Below are 24,460 nucleotides of genomic sequence, written 5' to 3' on the forward strand. Positions count from 1 at the left end.
CAGGGGCATACTCACACCGACTTACATAAGAAAAGTAAGTCTGTAAATACATCGAGATAAAAATAAAAATATAGGGAGGTAAGTGGAGAAGGGAAATACATTAGGGTAGGGCTCACTATCAGTTCTGTCTGCTGCCTTTCTCGTCTATTGCTTGCTTCTTCATCTTTCTGCATGTGATAGTGTATTACACAGACCTTTTCTATGCTTCGTGTTAGATTTTTTCATCCTTTGCAGCCTGTTATGGTACAGAATATATTTCAAGTATTTCATTTGTTCTGGTTTTCTTATTCCTGATTTAGTAGATAGCGATTCCCTTGAAACTCCATAGAAAATGTCATTTAAAGTGTCTTACTGCTCGGATGGTTTCTTGTGGGATCTGGTTATATTAGCCCATAAGAACATAAGAGTTGCCGTACTGAGACAGACTGAAGATCCCTCAAGCCCAGTATCCTGTTTGCAACAGTGGAGAATTCAGGTCACAAGCAGTGCTCCCTCTAAGCGGGCGGGTGGTGTGAGCAAAATTTTTTCCCCGTGTGCTAAAAATATCGGGCGCCAGCGCCAACTCGCCCGATTCTCCTCTCGCCGCGGCCTGCCATCTCCGTACGCCGTGCGCTGTGACGTGACATTGTGCGCTGCGAGGCAATATTTTGTGCGCCAGCGCACGCCAGCGCAGCTTAGAGGGAACACTGGTCACAAGTACCTGGCAAGATCCCAAAGAGTAAAAAAAAAAAAAAAAAAAAAATTATGCTGATATCCTAAGAAACAGGCCAGAATGGAAGCTCTGGTGTTAAGTGTGCCAAGGCTGTCACCTCCCCAGCAGATTTGACTTTCACTGGTTCAAATTCCACCACAGCTCCCTTACCTTCTCTCAAAGCATTTTTAAAAACACACCAAATGAACAAAAGTACAAACTGGATAAGAATAACTTCAGAAGATGAGACTAATCCATTTGCAGATCAACCACCTGTGTTAAGAAGTACATATAGACAACTTAAAACACCCATATTCAAGACATACTTCAAATAGCTTTTACTGCATCCATTTGTATCAGAACTCTTGCCTTCTCTCTTAGAAATGTCCCCATTATCTTCTCATGGAAACAATGGACCCCCAAAATACAAAAAACCAAAACAAAACTCTCAATGAGCATCAATTCAGCCCAAAAACTAGCTGCCAAAAACAAGGGTTTGTTTTCCTCCAGGTCCCTCCCCCCCCCCAAATAAAGAGACCTAGTCAGAATGCAGCTGGCATTAAACAGAGAAGAGAAACTGGGAGACGGTCCTAAAGAGAATTATTAGATATGTACAGAAAAAAAAGTGCTAAGAGAAATTAAAGGAACTGGAAAGTTGTAACCTACTTGGTACAGGAAGAACACTGGGAGGCTGAGTCTGACCATGCGCTCGTGGAACTGGCATCCTCAGGTTGTGAGCTGGCCCAGGCAAGGGGGGCATCAGAATACTAGGGGGTGGAAGTCCAGGGGGTGGCGGGAAAGGAATGATGCTAGGTAAAGACACTTCATCTACTACCAAAGGGTCATTTCCATGATCAAACTGGCACAAGTCCCCCAGCACACAATAACCTCTCTCTGTGGGAGGAAAAACAAATTGGATTGCAAAGCTAATTAGCACATGTTTTAGAGTTTAATTAGCACTTCCTATACAGATCTTAATACAGGTAACACCGCCTATTTCAGGGCTGCCCAAGTCCAGTCCTTAAGATCTACTGGCAGGCCAGGTTTTCAGGATATCCACATTGAATATGCATGAGAGAGAGATTTGCATACCAAGAAAGCAGTGCAAGCAAATCTCTCTCATGAAAATTCATTGTGGATATCCTGAAAACCTGGCCTGCCAGTAGATCTCGAGGACCAGACTTGGGCAGTCCTGGCATATTTTCTGGCAACGATGGTCCAGCACCTCCTTTAGTTTGGTGGCAAGCAGCATCAGCAACCTGCTGCTTGCGTTGGCCTAGGCTCTGCTTCTGACGTGACTTCCTGGTCCCGCAACCAGAAGCGACATTGCAGGGACAACCAAGGTCGGTGCAAACAGCAGGTTGCAGATACTGCTCACCACCGGCAAAGATTTAAAGAGGTATGGAGGGGGAGAGGAGGAAAGGAGCCAGGGTTAGTGTGTGTTCTAAAAGTGACCACCGTTGGTTTGGCAAAACCATTAATCTGACAAAGGTTTGGAATGAGTGGTGCTGGAAAATCGGTGGTGTACCTGTACAATACACAGCAAACATGTATAATTATTAAAAACAGGCAGAAAGGAATGGACCTCCAACATGGCTTCTGTTATTATTTTCCCTCAGTGTGCAATAAGAAAAATTAATTTGAATTATCATTTTTCTTTGGGATTTGCCATCATTGCCAGTCTACTGCTTTTCCCAGAGAAATGAGCTGGCTATTTCTCTGGAACCCTTTGTCTGATGTGGCCCATTTTCAAATCCGAGGTGTCCTTTTTTTTTTTTTTTAACCAGTCTTTCCCAAACGCCAACTTTTATCCTATGCTGTTAAATTTTAAGAGGGTTGAATTTGCCCTCAAACCTGCTCCCATAGAAATGCATTGGGCCATTCTTGAGAGAATGGAGGGGAGGAGATGATTTCTCGAGAACTTTTGGTCCAATTTGCTCATTTTTGAGCTCAATGTTTCTTTATTAACGAGGGGGGGGGGGAGACAAACATGCCTTTTTGTTAAATTTTTGGACAGCCATCATCGACTCCTTTAAATATACTTTTATTGTGTCCGAAATTATGCAATATTCTCCAAGATGTTATATAAGCTGTAGGGAAGAGAGTTTTAGTCATTACACAAGAGAGACATCTATAAGTGGGAGTCAGGGCGCTTCCACTCAATCACTGCTGGTACTTGGAGGGAGAAGGACAAGAAAGATGAGGCTAATTTGGGAGAAAACCTTGTGGCTACGAAGGCCCAAAAATGACCCTCCTTCCCAAACACCAACCAATCATAAATTAGGAGGGCCATGATTCAGCTGGGGGAAAAATACAAACATGCTCGATCAACATCGTGTTTACCATCATAATCTCGACATCGTCTTTTTGGTGGTGGCTTTCTGACAAATGAATTGGCAGCACTGTGGTTGTTGTAGTAATTAGACCAGCTCTCCGTGGTGTTCTCAGGCTCACGAGCAGGTGCAATGACAGTCACAGTGCTGGGGATAGCTTGCCCACCAGAGGAATACTGTTCGGCAGAATTACTGGGTGGCATGGAGACTGGGATGTAGGAACCCTCCACCTCGCTCCTCTCACACTCGAACTTTGATCTCTCTCTGTGCTCTGGTGAAACACAGAAAACGATTAAGAAAAACTAAAAGCATAACACGGGCTGTAATTAATGCAGGAGAACAAACTGCTAACAAGTATATTTAATTACCAAACCTCAAACACCCAAGGCAGACTCGTTATTCTACGTTTAAAGTGGAGTCACACTGACTGAAATATTGGTGCATGTACGGAAGGAGGCATAGCCCCTGATGAAACCAAGTGTGAAACGATCGGGCATGAAAGATAAGCACTAAAGAGCCTGAAATTAAAGAGTAAATTAGAAATAAAAAAAATGGTGTGCATTTGGCAATTTACCGATACTGATGATGAACACATTGCCCCAGCAAGGGGATGAAAAAATACAAAAGTAGTACCTTGGGTGTTTGAGGTTTGGTAATTAAATATACTTGATAGCAGTTTGTTCTCCATCATCATTGGAAATAGCAGCTTATTGAACAGATTGAATGTCCTTATTTTGTTGCTCTGTAATTAATGCAGGCCAAACAGCAATTCATTGGGCAGAATTCAAAATACTTACCAGAAAGAAGCAGGCCATGGCAGCAGACTTAAATCCCTCCTCCCCCTCCCCAAACAGATCAGGTATCAGATATTTTAGACATTCTTTCAACTGATACCATAAGCTGCATCAATATATCCACACGGTATTTACTTCCTTGCTAAAGAAATGACGACAGATCATTACACACAAAGCATTATTCTGGGAATAACTTTTTTAAAAAAGGAATGGAAGATACTTTACTTGGCCAGCCAAACACTCCAGTCACTTGATCCACCCTTAGGCAAGACCAATAAAAGGTGGGATACCAGTGATCCATTGCAGCTCAAAAGCAAACAAATCTTTCTCCAAACCAGCAATTACATATTGTGCCAACCAGCAAGCAGCAATAGCTCTCGTCCTGACGGACTGCAAGCATCTCTGAACAATAACATTTTATTAACCTCGCTATTATGAGAATACCAGAGGCATACTGCAGCCAAGGAAATACACTTGTGAATAAATTAAAGAAGGTGTTTTTTTGTGCGTGTGTCAGGCTCCCTTGACTACACAGCTGTACACATTGCTCCCTTAATTACCGTGAGGCTAGATGCCTTCAAGTTTTTCATTCTGAATCATTTAATTTATTACCTGAATATGTTAACACTCAGCATTTACAGAAACACTTATAAAGTTTCCTTCTCCTATTAGCCACTGCCATTGCCACGTGGCATGAGAAAAGCCTGGATGTTTTTAAAAAAAACAAAAAAAATCTTCCTCTAAATTTACAACCACGTATATTTATAATAATTATTAAACTGTAACATTAAGTTGTTTGTCTTTATTTGTCTTAATTTGCTTCTATTTACTGTATTTCTTTTTTTTTTTAATTCTTTATTCATTTTATAACTTACATCAAGTGTACAATAAATATCAATTATAATACAACATCACTTTAAAAAATCTTCAATATCATACACCAAGAAGATTTAATCCCCACCCCCCTCCCAAATTCATATACAACTAATATATACCACATGAAAATAATATCTTATGACATTCATATATATTCCTAAATTATCATGACCCACCCTACCACCCGTTCTTCTATTAATATCCCATAAGGAAAAGTAACAAATAATCATTAATCATTATAATAGCTTATTAATGGCCCCCACACATCCTTAAACTTATTAAAATAACCTTTTTGTATTGCAAGCAATCTTTCCATTTTATAATATTTACTGTATTTCAATGTTAATATCAAGTGAATACAAAGTTTATAACATGTATAGTATGGGGTATACATTACAGCACACAGGCCTTTTTTTTTACCCACCCCTACAGTATTTTTCCCCCAGATAGAAAGTCATATGTATACCAATTTTGGTTAAAATCTGTCCATGCGTTTCAGAGTTATGCTGGTACGTACATACATACACACACAGATACATCAGATTTTATATATATAGATTATTCCTGCTCTACACTGCCGTGGGCGAATCTCTTCATAAAGGCAGTTAATAAATCTATATACAATTTTTTGAAGCACCCTTGGCCACACCCCCTTTACAGACACATGCTATAAAAGTTAGATGCTGAGTCATAGGAGAAGCTACGGCCACACACACGCGACTGCAGGCAGGCAGGCTTTGCCGGCTTTGCCGGCTTCAGTAAGTTTCTTTACTAAAGTGCCGCGAAGGTAAGGGGGAGGGAGATAGATTTGGCCATAGGTAGGTGGGGAGGGAGGGGGGTCGCGCGCCTTCCCTCCCCTAACTGCATTGACAAGGCCATTCACCACTCCACGGGGCAGTGGATGGCCTTGTCCCCGTGCCCGCAGTGAGCACTTTTCTCCCCCATCGTTTCGGCAGGTTACCCGCAGCTACCCATGGGTAACTGCCATCGTGTCATTCTCTAATCTTCACCATTCACCCTCACACAAATGCAATACATGAGAGCTTTCAGTTATTCACCTCTGTTTCTGTTTGGATCCTGATCTCGGCTTCTGCCCCTACTACGGCTTCGACTCCGACTCATGGGTTTGCTTTTTACAGGACTTTTGCTTTTGCCTCTCCGCCAATCGTATTTCTCTCTGTATATATCGTTCCTGTCGTGATAGCGGTCATATTCTCGCCACTTGCCATCGTCCCTCTTTCTTTCACGCGTCCTAAAGTAAATATAAAAAGAATAATGATCGTGAAATGGAAACCCGTGCCCCAGATAGTCCCAGTGACCTGGAAGCAATGATGAGAGCACTACGAGGCCTGAATTTAAAAATCCAAGGCATCCTCATGGATAGTGATGATCAGACTCTCATGGAACAGATAGGACTGTATTACATACTGAAGGTCAGCATGCCAGAAAATCAACTGAAGTTCTGCCTTGCAAAAGCCTTATTATATGCTGGGAATTATGCTATGCTAAGATGACAACTTACTTAGGGTTACTATATGGCTCCAGAACATAAGAATAGCCTTACTGGGTCAGACCAATGGTCCATCAAGCCCAGTAGCCCGTTCTCATGGTGACCAATCCAGGTCACGAGTACTTTGGCCAAAACCCAAGGAGTAGCAACATTCCATGCTATCGATTCAGGGCAAGCAGTGGCTTCCCCCATGTCTTTCTCAATAAGACTTTGGACTTTTCCTCCAGGAACTTGTCCAAACCTTTCTTAAAACCAGCTACATCCGGGTGTTACTTCAACTGAAAGAAATGGATGTAAAACCTGGTGTCTCGATCTGTCCTCCTTTTTCTGGAGCCATACGGTAACCCTAAACTTACTAAACCTAGTGCTACCGATTTACTTTTTGAACAAAATACAACTTCTAATGCCAAAAACAGATTCTTTCAGTTGCTCAAAAACAATCCACGATTTGGACATGCTAATTCGGACTGGAAGAGGTAAGTGTTTATTTATTTATTTATCATTTTTCAGAAACAAACTTCTTGTTAAAGCAATACAGCTGAATAGAGTTAAAATATAACATTAAATCATTAATATTTGAGGTAATTATAATCGCTTCCTTAGACCCCAATAATGGAGGGGGAGTTAAAGCCAACATAAAGAAAACATAAAAAGGAAAGGCCTTAACGCAAGTTTGCTCAATATTCCTTAGACTAGTGTCGACTCTATCAAACTATCTTTTTCAGATCCAGAAAAGATTTTAGTTGATCTGGCAGAAAAAATACATATGTATGTTGAGCATATTTCACTATACACTTACAAGGATAAGCTAGAAGGAAAGTTGCTCCCAAAGATATAACCTCATGCCTGAAGGACAAAAATTGTTTCCTTCTCTTCTGGGCAATTTTAGTCATAACTAAATATGCTCATATCCTTTTACCATAAAATAAACTTTTTGAAAATTTAAAGTATAATTTCATAAATGAGTCCAGGTCTTGTTGGAAGACAAATGATATTAATAGTGTTGGCCTTAAAGTAGACTCGGTGATAGATTCTTCTAGTATCGCAGATATTTCATTCAAATCAAGCTGAGGTTGAATATTTTTCTGTTCCTTCCCTTGGTAAGTGTTTATAAAAGCCTCATTCAGTGGGTTGCAGATCACCACTTGGTATTCTTCTCTACATTATTCACGCAGTACCAAATTCACTTGCTATCTAGAGTTAGGGTAAGGCTTACATCATGATTATGGGAACCCTAATAATAATATAAACATTATCCTAACACGAAGGCCCTGATTTGCTGACACTCCTCAGGTCCCGTCCCTTGAGTCGCCTCAAGCCCCTCCCAAGGGATGGGGCCTGAGGAGTCGACCTGCTCTCATTTGTCGGTGTACTGACTTAAGAGGGCTCTGGCAATCTGCCCATCTTATTTTTAAGGTACACAGGAGCTTGTGTGTATGAGATTAGCATCTTCTAGAGCAGTGGTCCCCAACCCTGTCCTGGAGGACCACCAGGTCAATCGGGTTTTCAGGCTAGTCCTAATGAATATGCATGGAGCAGATTTGCATGCCTGTCATTTCCATTATATGCAAATCTCTCTCATGCATATTCATTAGGGCTAGCCTGAAAACCCGATTGGCCTGGTGGTCCTTCAGGATAGGGTTGGGGACCACTGATCTAGAATAGTGTCCCACAAACCTTTTTTTTTTGCTCCGGCACATTAACGGGGCAAATGTTTTCTGTGGCACAACCACAATCCCGCCTCACCCCCAGCAGTGTGCTCCACCCCACCCCCCAGCCCCACACGAACCTCGTCTCATTTTCCCTGAGCGCGGGGTCGTGTCTGGAGAGCCTCAGAGCATGCGCAAAGGTCGAACGCATCCGCGCATGTGCACTGTGTCATTGTGTTGACATCAGTGCAGGCTCGGAGGCCCTCCAGACACGGCCATGAGCTCAGGGAAAACAGGACGAGGTTCGTGGGGGAGGAGAGGTGCCGATGCTGGGAGTGACTTAACCCAGAATCTCGCTGCGGCACACAGTTTGCGATTCACTGCTCTAAAGGCAAGATGCCAAAGTTTCAGAATTTAAAGTGAAAGCGCTAACCTTCTTTCATTTAGGTCCAAAGAGTTGCTCTGAGGACTGGGAAACTTCTTTCTCTTGCCATCTCGTTCTTCAACAAGCTCCTGAAATACAAGCAAACAAAATGTAAGTACCTGCAAGCTGACACAATTCTGAAAACATCAAGTATATCTGTTTAGATTTGGAGTTAGCTCCTACTTTTTTTCAACAAATAGCTCAAGGTGAATCACCGTCAGGCACATTAAGCATCTCACTGACCCCAGAGGGTGTACAACCTAAATTTGTACCTGAGGGAAGAGCGAGTTAAATGACTTGACTAGGATCACAAGGAACAGCAACTAGAGAATGACACGGGGACAAATTTTAACTCAGTTTCTCTGTCCTGTCCCTGTGAGTTTTGTTGCTGTCCCTGTCCTATTCCTGTAAGCTCTGCCTTAACCGCACAAGCCTCGAACACTTATGATTTTAAAGTATCCAAGGCTATGCAGATGAGGACGGAGCTTGCAGGAATGGGACAGGAAAAGAACTCGCCGGGACGGGAAAATGAGTTCCTGTGGGGACAGGGAAAAATTTGTCCCCGTGTCATTCTCTAACAGCAACTGATTTAAACTGGCCTCTAACTACTTGGCTACTTCTCCACTGATATTTTTGCTTTTATGTGGAAGAGTTTGATTAACCCTTGGTAAAAGTGGATTCTAGAGTTGAATTGGAAATCCACAATGAAAACATTCATCTCTCTGCTCACAGCAGCCAGGCAGCGCTCTAGTCTCATAAATGCATTGAGTCCCTGACACAGTTATTAATCAGATATGAGATTAATGATCCACCCTTTTTTTAAGGAAGAAGGATCTTATAGAGTTTGCTATTAGTGGTAGCTGCCAAACGGCTGTCCTCTGAAATGTGTATTCAAAGGTCTTAATGGTAAAATTGAGCATAAGCACAAGACCGAAAGCAGAGAGGAAGATTAACTGGCTTAGCATTTAAGTATTTTAGTTTCCAATGCACATAATGGCTCTGCGCAGTCTTTTCCTGGGGTCCATGGCTGCCATGTTGGATGTGGTTCCTTGGGCAAGGGCGCACATGAATCCTATCCAGCATGCCTTACTCTCTCGCTGGCTCCACACAGGGATGCTTTACAGACCTGTCTTCCCTGGAATCTGGAGGCTTGGGCCAGCATGGTTTGGTGGCTTCTCCCAGAGTTGCTCTGTAAAGGCGTTCTGCTGCGGACTGCCACCAATGCAACCTCGCCAGCCAGACTCTGAAAAACACACACAAGTGCCATCTGTTCCCCAAGAGGATCTTGGGGGGTCCACCAAGGGGTCCAAGTCCTCATCAGGAGAAAACACCTCCCCAAAGAAAAAATCCTCATCCCACGAGACCCGCAGCCGCTTGGATGAAGATGGGGGGGATGCATCTGGGGCCGACGTTGAAGGGGGCCAAGCGGGGGTAGACGTGGAAGGCAAAAGCCTTCCCCCAAAAAACAAGATCCTCGGGGAAGGAACAGGACCCCTGGCTGCCTGCAAATAAAACAAAATCTGGGGAAAACTCCCCTGGTGGCAAAGCAGGACTCGCTGCCAAGGCAGGAGACCCAGCAGAAACCTGCTCCTATAGACAGGGGGAAGGTCACCTGAGGCTGCAGACAAGATGGCAGAGCTTCCCAGCAAAAAACCTGCCAAAAAAGACTACCCCAAGGCCTGCAGCGGACCCAGCTGTTAAAGCAGGGAAGCTGGCAGCCGTGAAAAGGGAGTCCTCAACATTATCGGCGTTAAGGGAAATCTTATTTCCCTGACCTTCAGTGGCTGGGGAAATCCCTGTGTGGGCAACAGGGGAAGCCCGGGCTTCCATACTGCCTGCTGCCGACTTGCGGTGCATGTGCAAGGGGAACTTGCTCGCCAGTACCCAAAACTGGCAAGGATTCCCGTTTGCGACGGCAGATGCATTATGTACATGCCGGCTGCATCGACCGCGTGTCTGTGGCACAATGAGCACTTTTTCCCTTTTAAAGTGCGCATTGCGAAAACCGCTACAAGACAAAAAAATACTAGTGCCGGTTAACAATAAGTCAATTAACCTTAACTGAAAGCTCCCCTTCAGACCTGCACTGCCTCAGGACTTTTTGTTTTTTCCAATACAACTTTAATTTACAATTGAACAGACCCCACTGGCTCTCAAAGCTATATGCCTTGCCGAGAGTGGTGGCAAGGCTTACAGCTGAGGCACCTCTAAAAATAAAAATTTGGGGAGTGGGGGACATGGAGGAAGGAAATCGACCAGTCAAGTATGGCACCCCCGAGGTTGGACGGACCCTCAAAAGGGTCCCCCAAGCTCATTCCAGCACCACAATCAGAGACAAGAAGGCCAATTTAAACAAAGTCCTACAGCCCCACACTAAACCAGGAAAAGACTGCACAGGACTGATTGTACTTGGGACTGCACAGCCCACATATACTACAGCCAAAAGTTTATGTCTCATTCTCCAATTGCTGGTCGTGGTGAGCTATTACCCACCAGTTTCTGTGCCGGTCTGGAGGGCCGATAAAGAATTAAGCATTTAATATGAGCTTGGAGTATCTGAGCAAAGAAATGCAGAATCTGCTGCCTTACCAAACCTGCTGCTGGCAAACACAGATGCTGCTTTAAAGGCCCGACATCTTTAATTTCCTCTTTTACTTGAATTGTACATTTTGCTTCTTGCTTGACTGTTTCTGGGATAGGAAGGTAGTTCTTTGTACACAGACTTTCAAAAAGTTTATCTACAAAACCAGTAGTTTCTATAAATAAAAAGAAAGATTTCAGAACCGTGAAAATTCATAGATTCTTACACTGGAAACAGAAGCCTAATTGTATTAAAACATTTTCCAAAGCTAAATAGAGTATGTTTGCGGATAAATGTCTGTAAGTCTATCTAGCCCGCCACTAATTCTGTCCAGTCTATCACAATTTCTTCTGAAGTAAGTTCTTCTGCAGCACCGATACGAAGCATGTCATCTGCAAAATATCAGGGACTGGCATCATTCTGGGCCTCTTTTAACAAGCCGAACAGCGGTAAATGCACCAAAGCTCAAAAGGGATTTAAAGGGCGTCCGTGCGTTTGCCGCACAACTTGATTAAAGAGGTCCCAAGTCTGAAGTTAGTGGAACCCAATTTCCTCTTTCGATAGCATTTTAGGGATCTATTGTATTACATGACATTAGTATTTATGGATCGCTAATATGCCCCAGAAGGAGTTCAATGTGATTTACAATTTAGAAGAGCCTGGCCATGTCCAGGATTTACATTATTTCATTAGGGTTCATGACATAGATATCTTGATTTGTGTTCATGTAGGCATATGACTATGGTATACACAGTTGTGTAAGTAAGGGTTGAGTGGTGCCCCCTCCCCCACCATACCTGCCCCCTTTCCCTTTCTCACCTTTTTTTTTTGCGTCTACAATCTTTTTTATTGATACCTTAACAGCCTTTCTTTTTAAAAAAAAAAAAGCCCAACAAAAAAACAACTTTATTGATTTTCAAATCTAGAACAGTGCTTATAAAATATATGTATACAATTATCATCAAAGATAACACTTACAATCAACCAGATATTAATACAAGTACCTTTTTAACTTCTCCGGCGTGAGCAGCATGCCCACGTCAGAGTCCGCTTGCCCTTTGATGTCACTTCCTTGGTGAGGGTCCTGGAAGTGATTTCAGAGAAAGCACCGGGGCGAATGGCAAGGAGAAGAGCGGGGTTGGGGAGGAGGGGAGATGGAGGGTGCTGCACCCTTAGGAAGACCGCACCCCTCCCCTCCCTTACTATGCCACTGGGTATATGGTTTGGAGAGAAGACTGACTTATATTAAGTGCAGCACTATTTTAGTGTTCAAAATTATATCCCCTGGTGTTGTAATCTTGATACCAGATATGGCAAAGAGAAAAATATGGCTATAAAAAGAAGTCAAAAGGATAGGGAAAACAGGTGAATAATTTTAAGGAACAAAAGTATGCTTTAAGCTAAAAGAGGAAGATATGGGAAGATTCGGTTCTTACCTTGCTAATCTTCTTCTTTCTTGTAAACAGGAATGGTAGTCTTGACCAGCAGGTTAAATCCCCATTAGCCGTGAGGGCTGTAGAGAGCCCACTATTTTGTTTTCGTGCTCCACCCCCTCAGTCGATGCCAAAGCTTCTAGCGAATCCTGGAGTGCAAATATAAGAGACAGGTGCGGGGAAACCTCCCGAAACTACATAAGTCTGTTCTGCTCTAAATAGAAAACATTAAACAATGCTTTTAAGCCACTACAAAACGAAACAAACAAGGTGGAAATAAAAGGAATCACCTACCTGTTGCCATCTGCCCAGATAGTTCTGTAGTTCTTAGAAGTGAACTCCTAATTTCTGGCCCTACCGGGTAGGCGATAGAAACAAGACATCTGACTAAGAAAGCATGTCGGAAGGAGAAAGCAGGGAGGGTGTCAAGGCTACCATTCCCATTTACAAGAAAGAAGATTAGCAAGATAAGAGCCTAATCTTTCCTTCTTGACCATCAGGACTTATCAGAGCAGTACCCAGTTCCTAGGGAGGGACAGATGAGCCTGCTGCCAGCACTGAAGACCCAAAAGCGGTATCCACGTTGTAAAACTTAGTGAAATGTGTGGCGACCGGATCAAGCGGCCGCCCTGCAAATCTCTGCAGGTGAAACTGCTCTAGACTCTACCCAAGATGACGCGACACTTAAGAGTGGAGTGCGCCTTCACTGCTACAGGAAACTGCTTTCTGCTTCCAATATAGGTGGAAGATATGGCCATCCTTATCCACCTGGATATGGTCACTTTAGATGCCAGTCTCCCCCAACGTGCCGCATTTGTAAGCGCAAAGAGGTGATCAGACAGCTGGAACTCGTTGATCACCTCCAAGTAATGAATCAAAATCCTTTGCACATCCAGAACTTTCAACACTCTATCTGCTTTCTTCACTTCTGTAGGTGTGAAGGCTGGGAGTCGAACCCCTGGTTTACGTGAAAACTAGGCATGACCTGGATAAATCACCAAAGGACCCACTCAGTCTGTGCTCAAGCTCACTGCGGATGAAGCTTTGGCGCAAATGCTCCCAAGGGTATGGACCCTGAGCTCTGAGAATTTCTGATATAGACTGGTCACACGGGTATTATGTGATGCATATTCCTGTGGGCTACAGACCTCAGCTTTGAAAGTCTGTTTCTTCTCGCAGTCAGAAATGCCCCAGGGTGACCGGGATCTTCTGCAGTAACAAAGGCCTTTGACTGGATAGTAAAAATCTTGAAAATAAAAAAGATTAATCTCGAGCAGGCTCCTTACTCCTCGCTGATAGATAGGAAGATTGAGGGAGGTGGAGCATGAAAACAAAAACAGCGAGATCTCTATAACCCTCACAACTAATGGGTTTTTAACTCAATGGTCAAGACTACCAGTCCTGTTGCACAAGAGAAAAAGATAAAACAAAACCAAAATCTTTTCTACTGAACATAGTAAAATACATAACATAGTAACATGGTAAATTACGGCAGATAAAGACCCAAATGGTCCATCCAGTCTGCCCAAACATACAACTCTCTATAATTTAATGATTTCGTTTAAATTGTTCTTTCTGTTAAGATATTTCTGGGCCACCCAGAGCTCTGTCCGGCATTGTGCATCTACTGGAGTCTCCTTCAAAGCTCATTCCAGCCCATCTAAACCATCCCAGCCTATCCTCAACTGAATGTCCATAACGGGACACAGACCATGAAGTCTGCTCAGTATTGGCCTTAGTTCTTCAATATATACCCATTATTTTCTAATTAGAGATCCTCTGTGTTCATCCCAAGCTTGTTTGAACTCTGTCACCGTTTTCTTCTTCTCGCCCTCCCTTCCCCACCCCACACCTCTTGAAATCTTCACTAGTGCGAGCAACTACTCTGGCCTGCTACTAGTGCCAGCCTGGTTCCCACCAAAATAACTTCCGGGTTGAGGGGCCAGGAAGTGACATCAGAGGGAAGCCAACACTGGCCCGAGTAGCAGGCTGGAGAAGTTGGTCGTGCTGGCGAAGATTTTAAAAAGTATAGGGGTGGAAAGGGAGGGTGCAAGTGTGGTTTGGGGGCACTTACTACCCTCACTATGCCACTGTGTACAAACTACACTCATTATGAGCAAATATGCTTCTTTTGATACTCTGAAGATGGATTAGTAATCCTGAAAGTTACTACAAGTATCTAGAACCCAATTAGGTTTGGGTTATAAAATTAAGGCATTCAAACTTGAAAATACCTTTTTGTAAAAAGACATCCAGTTGATCAGCACAAAAAGCCTTAAGCTCTTTCTCCGATTTATCTTTCTTGACCAAAGCCACCACGTAGTTTGCCAAGGCTGAAGGATCTGCATCACATCTGACAAAAAAGGCAATTGGGGTTACTATTGATTTATGAAGAATGCTTTCACCCAAAATGCTACAGAAACAGCAAAACTGTTTCTTGTAGAAAAGCAGGTCAAATATAACAAAAGAGGATTGCACAGAAAAAGTATCACTTTAAGCAAATCTTAGAAAAACAGTTACACTGCATTCAGGACAAAAACAAAACCCAGAGATGTTTTTGTATCCGCCAAGTGTTTCGTTAGAATATAGATTAATGAAATAAATAAACAAAACAATTCAAATTGCCTAAATCTGCTCAAGATCAAGCCATGTTTTTTTTTTAAAAAGAAAATGTGAATACTGCCATGTCAAGTAATTGTTAAAACAGGAGAAACCACTGAATTTTCATGCTTCAAAAGTCAAGTGCTACAAAGGAGAAAATAATACAAGTACTAACCAACATTTTTTTTAAGCCAAAGAACTAAAGGGTCCTTTTATGAAGGCCCGCTAACCGATTTAGAACGCGCCAAATGCTAAAGCGTCTTAGCGGTTCGTGCGCCTTAATAAAAGGACCCGTAATATTGAAAGATTTACAGGCATCCTACACAAGCCATCAATAAGTTTTCACAGTACTGCAAACATGTCATTCTCTAGAAATGGTTTCAGTTTCCAGAGAGGGGTTTTAGTTTACAAACCCATGGCTAGAGCCGCTCACCCAGAACGGTGTGCTCCCACGGCCATGAAGAACTATTATTGCCCAATACAACTTGCATGCTCTTTAAGCATACAATCAAAAAAGTCAAATCAAATTAAAAAAAAGTCGAAATCTTTAAAAAATAATCAAAGTGGCTTTGCAGAAAGGTAGTTATGATAATTTTAAAAAGATCTGGGGGCCATTAGAAAGTTATTGCAATGAGTGAACATCATTTTCCTGTTGGTAGATATATATATTTTTATTGGGGTGGGGTGGGGGAGAAAATTTGATTGTTTTGAATAAGTTTGTTTTTATTTGAATTAGGTTATTGGTTGTATTTGAAGAAGATTGGGTGGGAGGGGGGATAATTTTTATATTTTATGATTATTTATGTAAGATTTTCAAGTGATACATGTTGTGATATATTGATATAATTTGTTACACTTGATGATGTATTTAAAATGAATAAAGAATTAAAAAAAAAAAAATAATAATAATAATCAAAGTGGGGGGAGAGAAGGTCAGTTGTCAGAAAACCCAAATGGCACAGCCACGTACATGCCCTCCCCCTCCCCGAAGGACTAAAAGCATAAAATTGAACCAAAGTTACAATGGAAGCCAACAATCTTAATGCAAGCAAAGTCAGTAAAAGGGACCATATTTGAAGTTTGTTTCAAGCTCAATATGCAAAGATTAAAAAAAAAAACCTGTGTTCATATGACTGAATGAAATTCACACACTATATGCAAACTTCTAGAAAGGAAGCTGATTTACATGAGTTGTGCCTGAAACAAGTCACAAATTCAAACACTGCAGATGACGACAACAACTAAGCAATAAACCACATGCTAATTTATTTTTTCTGGGAAGGGGGCAGGTTTGGGGACGTACAACACTAATTGGTTAGCACATGAGGCATTGCCAACCATTATAGCGTATGTTTACTTTTGTAATCCACTTTGGATAAAGGCGGACTAGAAACACACTAAACTAAGGCCCAAATTCTATAAACGGCGCGACTAGTTAGGTGCCATTAGGTGCTGATCTTAATTAGTTTAATTGCCTTTAATTGGCACAATTGATCGCATTGTTTAAAAGCAATTAAATTGTCATAAAAAAAAAAGACAACACCTCCACAATTGATGCCGGAACCGCAACTATGGAGGCGCCTACCAGTGCCTAAGGGTAAAATAGGCGCGGTTAACACCGGAAATGCCCTTAGGTATCAGTAGGCACCTCCGTAATCGCGGCTGATAAGGGCTGGAAATATAGGCCTTGAAAGCCCTGGCCTACGTTTCCGCGATTCTAGAAACGTCGCTTTTGCGGGTGGCTGCCCATTGCGCTGCCATTTATAGAATCCGGGCCCAATTGATTAGCTTAGGGCAGTGTATCGCAAACTATGCTGCAAGAGTCACGTCCTGTAGGCGTCGCCAGAAATCTCAGGAGGCACACAATTTGCGATACACTGATCCATAGGGTAAGAAAGATGCACTATGGGTCAAACTGGAAAGGGAGAAGGGAAAATATATTTATATTGGTGTAATATACAGGCCTCCTTCACAGACAGAAGTGGACAGAAATTTAATAGCTGTGAAAGGTAAAGTACTACTAATAGGAGATTTTAATATGCCAGATGTTAATTGGGGTATCCCTATCAAAGGATCTCCTAGAAGTAGGAAAAACTGTTTCAGCCGTTGGAAATGGAACCCACGTGGGATGGGGGTCATATTGGACTTAGTACTTGCAAAGTGGGTGATCATCCAGTGATCACCGCATGGTGTGGTTTAATATTAAGCCAGATGTAGAGAGGGCTTATTCAAAAGTAAAAGTTAAAAAAAACAAATAACTTTGTTCAGGCAGGTGGTTAAGTCAAGGAAGGAGTAGAAATTCAGTGGGCAAAACTGAAAGGAGTTATTGTAAGGGCAGCAAACCATTTCTATTTTTTATCTTCTTAATATTGTAAACCGACCAGATACATGTGATGGTCGGTATATCAAAATACTAATAAACTTAAATAATAAGAGGAAAAGAAGGCCGCTTTGGTTCTCAAAAGTAGCAGCTGAGAAGGTAAGGAAAAAGAGGTTAGCTTTCATAAACTGCAAAAGATCACAGAAAGAGGAAGACAGGCATAAATATCTGAAAAAGTTGAGAGGCTGGTTAAGTAGTTGAGAAAGCAAAGATGCAATGGAAGAAAAAAATAGCTGACACTGTAAAATGGGGAAATAGGAAGAAGTGCTAAAAGTGGCACTGCGAGACTCAAAGGTGAAGGGGAGAAGCTGATAAAGAAAAGGCTGAATTGCTTAACAAATATTTATGTTCTGTGTTTACAGATGAAGTGCCAGGAACATGACCACAAAAGACAAACAACATGTAGAGAAGGAAATGTGGTAGACCTTGAATGGTTTTCAGAGGACTATGTTCTTGAGGAGCTAGCTAAACTAAAGGTGGACAAAGCAATGGGGCCAGATGCAAACTGAAGGAACTTACTCGTTTTACTAGGCCACGGTAGAGATTTCTAGCACCAATTGCCTATGAGCATCGGAGCATTTTGTGCACTGGGCCATGGTTGAAACCTCTACTGCAGCTTAGTAAAGGAGGGCCTTAGGAAAGTTCTGGTAGCTCCACTGGCTGACCTTTTCAATGCTTCTCTAGAATCAGGAATGGCACCAGAGGACTGGAGAAGGAAAGATGTGGTCCCTCTCCATAAAAATGAAAGTAAGGAACTACAGGCCAGTAAGTCTGACTTCTATGGCAAGTAAACTAATTCAAATGCTTTTAAAACAAAGAATACTGAAGTTTCTGGAATCCAATGGGTTTACTTGAGGGCAGATTTTGTCAGACAAATCTGATCAATTTCTTTGACGGGGGACCAGAGAATTGGAAAGAGAAAGAGCGCTAGATGTAGTGTATTTAGATATTAGCAAAGCCTTCGATACTGGTCCTTACAGGTGTCTAATAAATAAACTGTGTGCCCTTGGGATGGGCCCCATAGTGACAGACTGGGTCAGGAACTGGTTGAGGAGAAGATGACAGAGGGTAGTGTCAATGGAGACTGCTCTGAGGAAAGGGATGATACAGTGATGTGTCTCAAGGTTTGGGTCTTGGGCCTGTTCTTTTTAAGATTTTTGTAAGCGATATTGCTGAAGGTGTGGAGAATATGAGGAAGGACCTAGCAAAGTTTGAGGAACAGTTTGGAAATTGGCAGCTAAGATTTAATGCTAAGAAATGCAAGGTCATGCATTTGGGCTGCAAAACCTGTGAGAACGGTACAGTTTAGGGAGTGAATAACTTTTGTGCATGAAAGAGGAGTGAGACTTGGGTGGGATAGTATATGACAATTTTAAGGTGGTCAAACATTTTGAAAATTGACAGTGAAAGCTAGAAGGATGCTAGGGTGCATAGGGAGAGGTATGGCCAGTAGGAAAAAGGAGGTATTGATGCCCCTGTATAAGGATCTGGTGAGACCTCATTTAGAATATTGTGTACAATTCTGGAGGACACACCTTCAAAAAGATATAAACAGAATGGAGCTGGTGCAGAGGAAGACTACTAAAATGGTTGGTCCATCATAAGGACAGACTTAAAGATCTCAATATGTATACTTTGGAGGAAAGGCAAGAGAGGGGAGATATGATAGTGACATTTAAATACTTAAGTGGCATAAATGTGTATGAGGTAATTCTCTTTCAATTGAAAGGAATCTCTGGAATGAGGAAGGAGGAAGGTGAAAGGGGATAGATTCAGAAGTAAGCTCAGAAAATACTTTTTCACGGAAAGCATAGTGAATGCTTGGAACAGCCTCCTGGTGGAGGTGGTGAAGAAAAAAAGTGTACCTGACTTCAAGAAAACTGGGGACAAGTACATTGGATCTCCGAAGGAATAATGGATGGCATGGTTAGGCAGACTAGACAGAAATAAAGGCAGATAAGGACCATATGGTCTATCTGTTTCTATGAGAACCAGAACACAAGGAACCAACCAAGAAGGGTATCAAAGTGAATGGGATGAGGTTCAAGATGTCTATGTCTAGGAAACAATTAAGGGATCCTTTTACTCAGCTGCAGTAAAAATATGCCTTAGTGGCCCCTTAAACAGGTCTTTCCCACACAATAAAGCCATTTTTACCACAACCATAAAAATGCTTTTTTTTATTATTTGAATTAATGGCCATATGCTAATGTTGCCATTAGTGCACACAGCATAAGTGCGAAAACACTCAGAGAATAGCTTATCTAATTTTGGGGGGATCTCAGTAGCAAATCAGTGTTTCATTATGCTAGAGTCATACACCAAATCTTCACCAATCCTTATTTTCCATTGCATTTCTTTCAAATCTCATATAGTCAAACTATTTTCCACTTTAAAACTTTTTTTTTTTTTTTTTAATAAATAAAGTTCAATGACTTAACTTTTCTTCTATGTTCTCTACTCTCCTTCAGTCAGCTAGGGGTTTCATTCTGCTGACATGCATATATTTTGCGATCCCGCTGTCTCAAGGCACATGCCCCCTTTTATCTGTCCCGCAGTCACTCATCAGCTTAATTTCCATTACGTCATTAAGCCATTTTTTGTATTATTGCAGAAGCACTTACTGCCTTCTGTTTTGTAGAGAGTAAGATCTCCTGCGTTATCTGTGTGGTAACTGTGCAGTAATGTATGTGCGCTACCTGGTTAACACAGGAAACGTCCACTCTCAACCGCCGACACTCCCCATCAAAAAAAATTTTTTTAGCATGAACAAACATAAGAGGTAGATTCATAAATCACGCACCAACAACGGAAATCTAATACTGTATATACATTTGAAAGTGTGCGACATGTACTTCATCTGCCACCAGATGAGAGATGAGTGCAGCGGTCTCTGGCAGGTGAGAACCAAAAACATGACATCTGAAATCATCGTTCGATAGTGTTTTCAACGCCGCTGCTTGTGTTTCTTGTTTCCAGCGTTTTTCAAGCATAAGTGTCCCGTGAGGAAGGCATTTTGCTGCCGAAACAGGGATCTCAAATAAAGACTTTACTTTGGGATGAAAAGATACCTTCCTTGCCTTTTTTGTTTGACTGTTTGTACTCCAAGGCGAGGTGTTCTTCTGTCTTTTTTGTTTACAGTGTACACCAAAGTATAAGCATAAACTGTTTTAATTGTTAGCATCCTTCAAAGCAGACTCCCAGGTTGTCTTGTGTGTCATCCAGTTCATATAGTATGAATGAGCAGTATTACAAGTCATTTCTGCAGTACCACCTGCATCGTGCAACACAGGAGAAACATCCTGAACTGTTGCACAATGTCATAATGTTAATAGTTAAACATAAACATACTCTCTAGCAGAGCTGATTGTGTGCTTGGTTTAGTGGTCTCCAACTCCAACCCTTTGCAGGGCCACATTTTGGATTTGTCGGTACTTGCAGGGCCTCAGAAAAATAGTTAATGTCTTATTAAAGAAATGACAATTTTGCATGAGGTAAAACTCTTTATAGTTTATAAATCTTTCCTTTTAACTAAGTCTTAATCATAATATTGTCATTTATAGCTAAAGAGACATTTGATCAAGAAACTGTTTTATTTGACTTTTGTGATTATGATAAACATACGGAGGGCCTCAAAATAGGACCTGGCGGGCCGCAAGTTTGAGACCACTGGTTTAGTGAAAACAGCTAATATTTATTACTTGTTTAATAAAATGATTATTTCAAATGTCATGTTTTTTGCTTCTCCCCTACTAGAGTCCGCTGCACTCATTTCTCATCGTGGCAAATCTAAGAAGTACATGTCACACACCTTTAAACGTATATATTAGATTTCCAGTGTTGGCGCATTTTCAAGAGGAAAAAAAAAATAGCTGCTATGACTTATAAATCAATTCTTGTATATTCCCATACTACTGCATAACAATGTAGTGTGCCCTGTGGTAGTCCATTTTTTTAAATGTTAGATGCATGTTAGAGCCTAATGCAGGTTGGTAAAAGGACCCATAAATTATGAAAAGTTCAGCACGCAGGACAAAACGCTGATCATTCAACGAAGTGCTTGAAGGGCAGGGAAAGTACAGCAGATTCCAAAGAGCCACATACATTTTTCCTTCGCTTTGCCATCACGAGACTCGATATCACTTTTATGGATAAATTCATTCAAAGCAGTTCCACATCAGAATTTTCCAATCCATAATCTACTATATGGCCGTGATTTACTTTGGAAGTAACCAAAAACAAAACCACTGTGGAGAAGATGTCCAAGATGCAGGTGTTTATTGAAGCTATAGTCATCAAATCCACATAATAAAACGTCTAGGACCCATAAGATGGAAACTGCGGACCCAACACGGTCCGTGTTTCGACGACCCTGTCTTCCTAAGAGTCCTAAGTCAAAGAACGTGGATCAAAGGCCGAGAGCTCTTTGACTTAGGACTCTTAGGGACCCCTGAGGAAGCCAGGGTCGTCAAAACGGTCCACAGTTCCCATTTTATGTGGATTTGATGCCCGTACCTTCAATCAAGCCTGCATCTTGGACATCTTCTGCACAGTGGGTTTGGTTGCTCTTTGATTCTGTGGAGTACCAGGGTCCCTTTCTGTTTGGAAGTCAAACACTTTTAACCTTTTTTCCTTATATGAAGTCAGATTTCATTCTGGGTTTGTTTGTTTTTTAACAAAGCATGCTTCAGGGCTCCAGTGAATTTCCCTGCTAAGCAATGAATTTTCTTCGGTTAAGCGTGGGGGGGTGACAGCGAGTGACCTCTTTCATGTCTAAATTTCAATGATTTCCCTAAAAGTCCTAAGTCAAAGAATGTTGATCAAAGGCCGAGAACAGTCCTGCTCGAGAGCTCTTTGACTTAGGACTCTTAGGGACCCCTGAGGAAGCCAGGGTCGTCGAAACACGGATTGTGTTGGGTCCACAGTTCCCATCTTATGTGGATTTGATGCCCTTATCTTCAATCAAGCCTGCATGTTGGACATCTTCTGCACAGTGGGTTTGGTTGCTCTTTGATTCTGTGGAGTATCAGGGTCCCTTTCTGTTTGGAAGTCAAACGCTTTTAACCTTTTTTCCCTACATGAAGTCAGATTTCATTTTGGAGTGGGTTTTTTTTTTTTTTTTTTTTGACAAAGCATGCTCCAGTGAATTTCCCTGCTAAGCAATGAATTTTCTTGGGGGGGGGGGGGAAATCATTGAAATTTAGACATGAAAGAGGTCACCCACAAAAGAAACTTCACTGGACTTTGTTGCTTGCTCTACTGAAAACCTCCCAAAAGGGGGCAAGTGCAGGGGGTGCAAAACCCTGGCTTTTCTCTCCTGGAGACCTTTCAGTGCAGGAAGGGCGATGCTTTGCAAAAGAGCCCCTGACAGCTGCAGCCCCCCCTCCCCACCCCCCACTTACATGGGCTCCAGCAACTTGGCCAGCCAGGACTTGAGGGCTTCCACATTCTCTATCAGCATGGCTCGAGGCTCCACTAGGCCCCTGGCCCCACCCCGCTTCCTGGCGATTCTCCCGCCTCTCGGGACGGCGGCCTAGGGCTTCCTGTCGCGACTACACCGCGACCACCATGTCGTTCGTCCGCCCGCTCGCCCCCCCCTCCTCCGAAGCGCAGTAACCAATACACAGGCCCCGGCGCACACTAACCTGCTGGCGCCGCGGCCGAGCGGTTGATCCCCGGACGGGCGCGGGCCGGGACCAATGGGAGAGCGCAGGCGGCGGGGAGCAGCCAGTGAGCGCGGGGAGGGGGCGGGGCCGACCTCGGGACGGCCAGCAAGGTAGGTGGAGGCAGCGCCTGACCTCCGCCAGAAGGCGGGGCTTTCTCTTAAAGGAGCCGCCGGGAGGCTGAAAGTGGGCGGGGAGAGGGAGCGCCAATCGGATCACTCCCCTTCGCGAAGGCACCCCCCCCCCATACACACACACATATGCTCTGAACTGTGGCCGGATCAAGATCCGGATTGGCTCTTGGCTGGTTCTTAATTCAGATCTGGTTTTCTAGAGATCAAGTTTCCAGTTTCTTTATTTTTCATATACCGTTTATCATATAGAAACATAGAAGATGACGGCAGAAAAGTGCTACAGCCCATCAAGTCTGCCCACCCTGCTTACCCACCCCCTGTCTATGCCCTAATGACCCAATTTCCTTATCTTGACCCTCATAGGGATCCCACATGGGTATCCCATTTATTCTTAAAGTCTGGCACGCTGTCTGCCTCGATCGCCTGCACTGGAAGCTTGTTCCAATGATCAACCACTCTCTCTGTGAAGAAATACTTTCTGGTGTCGCCATGAAATTTTCCGCCCCTGAGTTTGAGCGGGTGCCCTCTTGTGGCCGAGGGACCCTTGAGAAAGAAAATATCATCTTCCACTTCGACACGTCCCGTGAGGTACTTAAATGTTTCGATCATGTCTCCCCTCTTCCTACGTTCCTCAAGAGTGTAGAGCTGCAATTTGTTCAGTCTCTCTTTGTACGAGAGACCCTTGAGCCCCGAGATCATCCTGGTGGCCGTCCGTTGAACCGATTCAATTCTGCGCACATCTTTACTGTAATGTGGCCTCCAGAATTGCACACAGTACTCCAGATGAGGTCTCACCATGGCCCTGTACAATGGCATTATGACTTCAGGCTTTCGGCTGACGAAACTTCTATTGATACAACCCAATATCTGCCTTGCCTTAGATGAAGCCTTCTCCACTTGATTGGCAGTTTTCATGTCTGCACTGATGATTACTCCTAAATCTCGTTCTGCTGAAGTCCTAGTTAAAGTTTCTCCGTTCAAGAAGTACGTCCTGCATGGATTTCCGCTTCCGAGGTGCATGTTTAGATACAGGTATCTAAACATAGGGCTCCTTTTACGAAGCTGCGGTAGCGGTTTAACGCGGGTAATAGCGCACGCTAAACTGCCATCCGCGCTAACCGCTACCGCCTCCTCTTGAGCAGGCGGTAGTTTTTCGGCTAGGGCGTGATTAAAAGTCGTGCGCGTTAAAGCTGCTCCCGCGGCTTCGTAAAAGGAGCCCATAGTAACATAATAGATGACGGCAGATAAAGACCCGAATGGTCCGTCCAGTCTGCCGACCCGATTCAATCTAAAAATTTGTTGGGTTTTTTTTTTCTTCTTGGCTATTTCTGGGCAGGAATCCAAAGCTCTGGCCGGTCCTGTTCTTAGGTTCCAACTACTGAAGTCTCCGT

The 24,460-nt window shown here is 42.9% G+C and overlaps 1 protein-coding gene across 1 annotated transcript in view; it reads right to left on the reverse strand.

Annotated features, from left to right (window-relative positions):
• The window catches only part of RBM27 (RNA binding motif protein 27), a 59,996-nt gene extending 36,966 nt beyond the window's left edge, over positions 1-23,030 (reverse strand). Inside the window, exons 1-7 of the mRNA XM_033927468.1 lie at positions 22,675-23,030; positions 14,526-14,644; positions 10,867-11,033; positions 8,287-8,366; positions 5,753-5,946; positions 3,035-3,295; positions 1,358-1,585 (exon numbers count right to left, since the gene is read on the reverse strand). Of these exons, the coding sequence (XP_033783359.1) occupies positions 1,358-1,585; positions 3,035-3,295; positions 5,753-5,946; positions 8,287-8,366; positions 10,867-11,033; positions 14,526-14,644; positions 22,675-22,733 (1,108 nt within the window). The 5' untranslated portion in view covers positions 22,734-23,030. The remainder of the gene's footprint in view (positions 1-1,357; positions 1,586-3,034; positions 3,296-5,752; positions 5,947-8,286; positions 8,367-10,866; positions 11,034-14,525; positions 14,645-22,674) is intronic.
• Between the last annotated feature and the right edge of the window lie 1,430 nt (positions 23,031-24,460).

The sequence above is a fragment of the Geotrypetes seraphini genome, chromosome 18, assembly GCF_902459505.1.
Source record: "Geotrypetes seraphini chromosome 18, aGeoSer1.1, whole genome shotgun sequence".
Lineage (NCBI taxonomy): Eukaryota > Metazoa > Chordata > Amphibia > Gymnophiona > Dermophiidae > Geotrypetes > Geotrypetes seraphini.